We start from the raw sequence: 8,740 nt of genomic DNA, 5'->3' as shown, positions 1-8,740 counted from the left end.
TCAGTCGATCGCTATAACGCTAAACATTTCTTAAAACGCAGAAAAAGATAAAAAATAAAATAAAACTATTGCTTAGTAATTTTTTAATTGCACTTATTAGTATTGTGTAATTTTTAATTTGGTGTGCGTATACTGTACTAACCACAGCAGGCTTGCGTCAACTCGGTCGATTCTGCATTGCGGTTTTAGTTCGTTTCGTTTCTTCTTCAATCAGTCGTAAGAATCAGCACAAGTACAATTTGACTGACAAGAAGTCTCCAACACCATTTCGGGCAAACTTGGCGCGCGTGAGCACAGGCGTGAAAAGAAGACGAAGTGACAAAGCCGTTCAACAGCGGATACTACTGTTCGTGCAACGCCGTTCCGTGAGCAAGGCGTCGCCGTGAAAGTGGCGTTGTCGCGTGCGTCGTCTGCAAGACGAAGATCACCATGGCCTGGCTCCGGAAACCGATTCGCGGTGTCCTGATGGACATCACCGGTGTGCTGTACGAGAGCGGCGACCGGAAAGGCATCGAAGGGTCAGCCGAAGCCCTCAAAATGTACGACGCTGATGACCTTTCGAATTATAGCGACACTCGTCCACCGACGACGCTTGATCGTAAAGGGCGGCGGGAGAGGGATGGGGGCGGATCACGGGGCATTCACCCCCACTGTTTACGAAGGCCTAAGTCACCTGTTGCCTGTGGTCAGCATATGGACGTAGCTGGAACAAGGAGACGTTTCTTTCCGCAGTAATCAGTATTCTGTTCGAGAGAGGGACTAAAATTCATGTTCTTTCCGACTGAAGCATGCATATATATGGCATATATTTCTGCTATTAACTCGAAGCGGAGCAAGAACTTGCATTTATGCTTATAATAAAATGCTGAAAAGTAAGAGAGTCTGCGCGCAATTAAAAGCCGTAAAAATGTGCATAAGGCCACTTGAGAACTGGCTATACCTCGGATTGAAACGTGCTGCCGTCAGTTGCGAGCACACGGAAAATTTGAGTTTCTTTTCTACACCTTTGTCGCTTATTCCCGGTTCCTGCAGTTTGCACGAGTGGCGAAATTACGGACACTGCCTTAGGTTCCAATGCTAACAAATGCGCATACAGGTACAACTGCTCGTAAGCATAGTGGTTACGACAGATTTTCAGCACTCGATCAGGAATAAAAGTGTGTAGCGGATTTAATGTGTCTGAGCTGTGCACCGCACCTCTGAGGTGTACGTAATTGCGTGATATGCCATAAAGAAAAATGACATTACCTGTGAACAAATTAAGAATTGGGTGAATTTAGTATACATGCATCCCTCTATATTTTTAAGGAAACGGCGTGAAGAACTACAGGGACTACAACTTGCGTGCACAAATTTATCCATCTTGTCCACTGTACGTGCTCAAGTGCTTGACCATGCACTGCGCCTGTGCAGGCTTCGCTCGGCCGACATACCGTTCCGCTTCATCACAAACGAGACGCAGAAGACGAAGGAGCAACTGGACTCTGTCCTGCACCGGCTGGGCTTCGACATCTACGAGAAGGAGATCTTCATGTGCGTGCCGGCTGCCAAGAAGTTCATCCACGACCTTAACTACAGGCCGTTCCTTCTCGTCCATCCCAGTAAGGGCCTCAGGTGGATGGGCGTATTGTACAGATGTTTGGAGGTTTCTTCATGGGTACAGCTCCGACGAACAAAGCGCATATCACAAGGATACATGTAGTGTATAGAAGTGTTTATGCATAAGTTCTAGCGTTTGTAAAGGTAAGGGAATTCTTAACAGAAAGAGCAGGCTTCGTTGCAGGAACCAGGAACAGCTTCAGGCAAAAGAGACAGCGCATCAGCTCGTTGTTTTTTTTTTGTCCGTCTTGTGCGCATGTTGCACGGCCATACGCGCCTCTCGATCTCGTCTCTCTGAAGGCCACTATGCAGGGCAAACTGTGCTGCTTAATTGAAAGGTGTTTCTACAGTATTGGTCACGGAGCATATATTTTGGCGATGTTGAGTCGGTCTGCATATCCAAACTTGGACAAAATCTTCCCCACATGAAAAGATTAGATTTAGTATATTGGATGAGTGTAATGTGCTGTACGAAACAAGTGTCACAGAGTTTTAGCTTATCTGCACATGTTAATACCCTTCATGGAATACTGGGTTACTGTGGATGGCAGTAACAACACTGGTAACGACATCTTGTGATGCTTTGCGGAATAGTAACGCATCAAAAAACATTTTTTATTACATGGGTGGTCTCGTCAAAGGAAAAATGAAGGAATTACAAGTTAACAATCATGCCACTGCCAATATTTTTCAATAGTGGCTAGGCAGACTACAGCTGGTCTCTGCAGTAATAGTTCTGCATTTTCTCTGGTTAAGCTCCATCCCAGAAGATGGCATCACCTCCGCAGCTGCTCACATCAACATCTCCAGTAACTTGATATCTTCAGAATGCTAATGCATTTAGGAACAGGGCTACAGCCTGCTAAAACTTTCTGTTGCCTGTCACTTCACTTTATTATGTATCACTTGTTGCTTGCTGCTAGAACAGGCTACATCTTGCTAAAACTTTGTTGCCCGTCACTTCACTTTATTGTGTGTCACTTGTTGCTTGCTGCTAGAACGGGCTACAGCCTGCTAAAACATTCTTTGCCCATCACTTTGCTTTATTGTGTGTCACTTGTTGCTTGCTGCTAGAACAGGCTACAACCTGCTAAAACTTCCTTTTGCCTGTGACTTCACTTTATTGTCTTTCACTTGTTGCTTGCTGCTAGAACGGGCTACAGCCTGCTAAAACATTCTGTTGCCAATCACTTCACTTTATTGTGTGTCACTTGTTGCTTGCTGCTAGAACAGGCTACAACCTGCTAAAACCTGCTAAAACTTCCTGTTGCCTGCGACTTCACTTTATTGTCTTTCACTTGTTGCTTGCTGCTAGAACGGGCTACAGCCTGCTAAAACATTCTTTGCCCATCACTTTGCTTTATTGTGTGTCACTTGTTGCTTGCTGCTAGAACAGGCTACAACCTGCTAAAACTTCCTTTTGCCTGTGACTTCATTTTTTGTCTTTCACTTGTTGCTTGCTGCTAGAACGGGCTACCGCCTGCTAAAACATTCTGTTGCCCATCACTTTGCTTTATTGTGTGTCACTTGTTGCTTGCTGCTAGAACAGGCTACAACCTGCTAAAACTTTCTGTTGCCTGTTACTTCACTTTATTGTGTTTAACTTGTTGCTAGAACATGCTACGCTTTCCGTTGCCCATCACTTCACTTTATTGTGTGTCACTTGTTGCTTACTGCTAAACTATAACACCTGCTCCAAGCAATTGGTTTTAGCCAAGAAGCCTTACCCTGTCACTGGCTCATTTGCATGGAATGAAGGTGTCGAGGGCGAGTTCGCCGAGTGTGACAAGAGCCAGCCCAACTGTGTCGTCGTGGGTGATGCAGGGAGCAGCTTCTCGTACGAGAACCTGAACCAAGCGTTCCATGTTCTCATCGACAATAATGATTCGGTCCTCATCACCCTTGGCAAAGGGTGCGTGTGCTTCAGCAACTCTCTTATTAATGAAGACGCCACATGTCGCACACATTTATCATCATACTTGATTTTGATAGAAGTGAAGGAATGCCGCCATCTTATGCAGTTAAGGTCTCGGCAGATGCATTCCGATGGAGCAAAATACAGGAGCAGCTGTGTACTCGGGTTTAGATGTGCATTAAAGGGGCCCTGAAACGCGTTTTGAACATGAGCAAGAAAACATTGCTGATCTGTAGAAGAGGCTCCTGTGAACATCTGAGCCAAATGTTATTGCACTGCATGCAGCAGGAAATTTGCAATCTTGCGTCAGAAACGCGAGAAAAATCGCTCGCTCTCACCTTCGTAATGTAGTCATCGCAAGCAGTGAAAGCCTGCCAACGGCTATCGGCTGGTTTTGTGATCGCGAGAACATACCCAGCAATACTATTGCTACTGCCAATTTTGGGGTAAATAAATGAAAAATATATATCTGTGACCTCAAAAAGACAGAAAAGGCATTTTATCTTTGCACTGCTAGTCTACACACGACAGATGCGCATAGATGCATGATGCCTCCGAGATAGCAGCGGCGTGCTCCCTAGAGTAGATGTCGCGGCCGCCACGGGGTGCCGCAACGAGCCCTCTTGTCGGTAAAACGCTCAAATTTTGGGCGGAGCTTTGCCGCCTTGCCACCTCTCCTGTGTAGCTTCCAGCACACTAGTGGAGACGAAAAGGCGAGAGAAAGCCACTCATCGGTGGGTGGCTAACAATATCTAACTCCGCTTATACTTACAGGATTTGAAACATTTTGTGGCAGGAAATTCGTGTGGCAACGTCCTTTTATAGTGAGGCCAACCTATGATTAGTTAGAAAAGTGTTTCAGGGCCCTTTTAAGAAACCCAGGCAGTCAAAATTGACCTCTACATGTCGTTGTTGCTTTTGGATTTTGATTGTAATCAGTCAGTCATTTAATGAACCACTCAACTGATTCTAATTAAATGTCTCAATTTTAAAGGAAATTCATTGCCTACGAGGTGTGTCCAGAAAGGAAGTTCCTATCAATTACTAAGTCAGCCAGAATGTCAGAAACAATGAATGTGATGCAGATACAGTGACATTTAAGCTGATTTCCCTCGATACACATGCTCACCACCGTTGTTCAGATTTATTTAATGATCATGCACTTTATTGCTCTAAAAAAATGTGATGCACAATGTACACAAACTCGCACAGCAATAACTGAGTGCATGCTGTTTATGAACTGTTGTCATATTCAGCTACGTTCATTTTACATTTTACATTGTCAGTCAGCATGAGCACATTACGTGGAGTCGTGACGAAAGCACCAGTGATGGCTGCAGCAGCAGTCATACCGATTGCAGTGTTGAGCACCATGAAGTGCTGTTGGCTTTTATTAAGAATATACGAACTATAACCTTTATGCACTTGCATAACTGAGAAACTATGACATCACCATTCTATGACATCGATTTCGTGTGTCTTCTCGCCATTGCATGACATGTATGAACCTCATGGCATCTTTGATGGGTCATTTATTTCCAAGCACTCTGGCAGCGTCGAAAGGTTGTGTAAAAGAGAATACAAGGCATACACTATGAAAGTAAACATGTTCTAATAGTGATAATCAGGCTTCATTATCACCTGCGGGGCCACCTCACGCACTGAGCAAGCTTAGTTGCTCTCCTACACAATGTTTGTACTGCTGCTGTAGCGCTCTGAAGTGATGGGACAAATGAGAAATGACAGAGCTGTCAATCTAAAACCAAGCTCCTCTCTGGCTTTTAAACATGCAGAAAGTATTACAAGGAGCACGGCAAAATGGTCATGGACGTTGGCGCCTTCACAACTGCTCTCGAGGCAAGTGCACTTCAATGCCTAATTGTTCATTGCATGCCTGTGTATTATGAAAACCACCAGTAAGAGCTGACCTGCTAATTGCCCGGGGGAAATAATCTGCAGAATGGCAAGCACCCACACAGAACGATGAAACAGCAGTGACTGTGAAGAAATTCAATTGGCTGCAGCATGCTGGTATAGGTGCGAGATCAAATCCCAGCTATGGTAATGACATTTCAATGGGGATAGAAATGCCAAAACACTTGTTTAAGCACACATAGAAATGTAGGCGGTCAAAATAAGTCTGGGGCCCTCCCTTGTGGTATCCCTTGTAGCCTACAGTACAGCTTTTTTGGATGCTGCAATTGTAAAAGTATCTGCTCATACAAGCAGCACACCTTGCCTAAGAACTATTTTAGAAACTTTTGCACAAATTCTGTGCAGTATACTGCCGAACAATATGCCATTGTGATTGCCTAGCCTGCGGTGAACAGTTATTCCACGCGGATGTGGTACAATTGCTATGATTGTCAAAGCATCTTACCGCAGGGGAAATACAGCTTAAGAGTACTACTACTGCCTTTGCAAAAATTCTACCACATTCCATGCAGTATGCTACTGACCGACAGGCCATCGTGATTGGCAAGCCTGGCGAAGAGTTCTTCCGTCTGGCACTGGAAGACATGAAACTGCGACCAGAAGACGTCGTTATGATTGGCGACGACATTGTCTGCGATGTTGGTGGTGCCCAGAGTGCCGGGATGCGCGGCGTACTTGTACGCACTGGGAAGTTCCGGTAAGTTTTATTGCTATGAAAAATAAAATTCACATGTAACCGCAACGCGGTTGCATGGTGCTTTTTTTTCCCATTAGAAACACCGTGTCCTTGTATGCAGAGATTTTCTTATGGTGTGGAAAACACCATGTGGAGATTGACTCTTTAACACGCTGTTGGGCCAAAAAGAAGTGCGAGCGCTTGCGTAAACCATACGATAATCTGCAACTTTGGATTCCCCTTTCTGAGTGACACTTGTTGCTGGCCTAATCAATACATGCTCACCTTAAAAAAAAAAAAGCTTTGTCATTGCAGAAATCAAGAAGACAACAGGTCCTTCCTCACATTCCTAAGGGCAACTGTGTCAATTCCTTTCAAGTTATGGGGGTCTCCAGGGAACTTTGGTCATGTGCATGCACAAAACAGTGCAACTGAAAGTTGTATGCAATTCTATGCCAATACAAGGAAAGCTTTCACTATGAAATGATCTGTATAACGAAGGCAACAGTATGGCCTTGCCAGCTTTCTACTGTATGCATGCTATTGCGAGTGCCACTAAGTAATAAATAATTTTACAATGAATGTGCCTGTTTAACAAAATATATCTACATGTCACTGGTAACATTTTGACAAGAGTCGCACTGGGAGAGGCACCCCATGAGCTCGAGCTAAAAGTGCTGGCTTTTCAGGGTTTCACATCCTAAGCCTGCTTCATGAAGCCTTCAATTTCCCTCATCGAATGACTCCTATACTAGCGAACAACTTTCCGTGGCAATTAAAAGAAAGCTACGGAGGCAAGGCGCACGCAAGTAAAAGCACCACCTACAGAGTAGCCCCACATTCTCATCTGCGTTAGTTTTAAGCTTGAGAATATAGAACACTAACATCGTATCTACAACAGCAAAATAAAACAAAATACACTGCAGAGTGTAAAATTTCACCCATTTTTCTGCTTCCCTCTTCCGCGTTTGGTCAAATGCGAAACCGTCGCACCTGGAAGCTACGCCGATTCAGTATCTGTTCTAAGAAACCAAAAGCGATGACAAACGCTGCCAGAATAGACTTGGCGCAGCGACACATGTGCAGAGGCTCTGCCCCTGTAGCTTTCTCTTCATTGACACAAAGTTGTTTGTGAGCATAGCAGTGCTGCAGGGATTAATTTATGCAGAATGTGCTCAAGTTGTCACGTTTCTCTTCTTTCCAGGCCTTCTGACGAGCGCCACCCCAGCGTAAAACCAGATGCCATCGTTCAGAACCTGATGGACGCCGTCCGGCGGATTGTCTCGACAGATCGGCCATACAAGCCAATTCTTCCGCAGTGACTCTCTGAACATGCACTGGCTGCATGACGTCTCCGCGATACCATGCCTAACTGTGCAATGATTATTAAAGGCGCGAGCATATCAACACGCACAAGACAGAGGATGCACATTGTTATGGGTACTGTAGGATTAACATTAGTACTAATGTTAAACCACCTTGTAACGATTGGGAGAATTGAGGGGCTCAATTTTTTTTTTCTTAGTAACCGTATGAAGTCAACAGGCAACGAAGCTAAGGAAAGCATGGGGGAAGTTGGCTGTGTTTATTAATCGAAATGTACATCCGGATGCCAAAATGGAAATGAGAAGTGGAAGACAACTTGCTGCTGGTGGGAGCCAAACCCAAAACCTCTGCACGACACCTGCGATGCTTTAACTTCGGTAGCGGCTTCCTTGAAATGGTAAAGCATCGCATGCACCTATCTGTGCAACTTTGCAGTTTGCCCTTAATCAGTCAGGAAAATGGTAGCCTGGGAAGCACACAGACAGCGAGGCGAGACAAGAGTAAGAAAGTCCGAAAAACGTGCAGATGTGCCTGGTTTGTTCCAAGGAAGTGCTGTGAGCCAAGAATCGCGAGCAAGCCTGGTTTGCAAGCAAAAGTAGTGCCACCACGATAAACAATTACAGCACAAGAAAGCACCGCACGGTAGCCAGTTGAACGAACAGATAATAGCGATTAGAGAAAAGCATCAAGTAGTGGAGGCTGAAAGTTGGCGACACATACCTGAAATAAGCCAATGCTAAGCACTCGGAGGAGCAAAATTTGTGGTGTACAGTAGCTCACAAACCTACTGAAAGAGTTGCACACTTCTAGGACAGCCCGAAAAAGTTTACTTATCTACCTGGTAGTGATGATCCTGTCGTGCCAAAGTTTCCAATGGACATCTCTACGCGAGCCCTCTGAACTTAATTACATTGCTGACGATAACATTGGTCCTGATACAATCTCGAGTCATTTACTGCGATATGCAGTTAATCGCTCACACCACATCTCTCGCTACTGCTTCTGTGCGGGCTTCGCCTTCACTAAGATGTTTGTAGGACGCTTCCTCAGCTAGATGAGACGGAAGACATTTCTGTGAACTTTCTCCTGTCTCTGTCCTGGCATTTTTTTAAAGATGCGGGACAGAAGAATTTACCCCAGGTCACCTGCTTCTCTCTTCAGTACGTTTTGCAAGGCGAAACAAGAGCAAGTCTAGACGAGGGAGGGAGAACAGTGGTCCAGGAACATGGAACACCAGAAAATGCACCTGTTTCATTCAGAGGAACCGGGTTCGCTCTGCTAGTTAAAAA

General features: G+C 45.0%; 1 protein-coding gene across 1 annotated transcript; it reads left to right on the top strand.

Moving 5' to 3' along the window:
- Positions 1-175: 175 nt before the first annotated feature.
- LOC119433357 (phospholysine phosphohistidine inorganic pyrophosphate phosphatase) lies at positions 176-7,541 on the top strand. Its single transcript, XM_037700515.2, has 6 exons — positions 176-539; positions 1,414-1,601; positions 3,358-3,511; positions 5,308-5,371; positions 5,962-6,146; positions 7,330-7,541. The coding sequence occupies exons 1-6, from the start codon at positions 430-432 to the stop codon at positions 7,445-7,447; spliced, it is 819 nt and encodes a 272-aa protein (XP_037556443.1). The 5' UTR covers positions 176-429; the 3' UTR covers positions 7,448-7,541.
- The last annotated feature ends 1,199 nt before the right edge of the window (positions 7,542-8,740 follow it).

The sequence above is a fragment of the Dermacentor silvarum genome, chromosome 11, assembly GCF_013339745.2.
Source record: "Dermacentor silvarum isolate Dsil-2018 chromosome 11, BIME_Dsil_1.4, whole genome shotgun sequence".
Taxonomy (NCBI): Eukaryota; Metazoa; Arthropoda; class Arachnida; order Ixodida; family Ixodidae; genus Dermacentor; species Dermacentor silvarum.
The sequence above is the reverse complement of the archived record's forward strand: the minus strand, read 5'-3'. Positions and strand labels throughout refer to the sequence as shown.

Coding starts and splice junctions, on each gene's coding strand:
- LOC119433357 (XM_037700515.2), top strand. CDS start 430: ATGGCCTGGCTCCGGAAACCGATTCGCGGTGTCCTGATGGACATCACC. Junction 540..1,413: donor TCAGCCGAAGCCCTCAAAAT/GTACGACGCTGA, acceptor GCGCCTGTGCAG/GCTTCGCTCGGCCGACATAC. Junction 5,372..5,961: donor CCTTCACAACTGCTCTCGAG/GCAAGTGCACTT, acceptor CATTCCATGCAG/TATGCTACTGACCGACAGGC.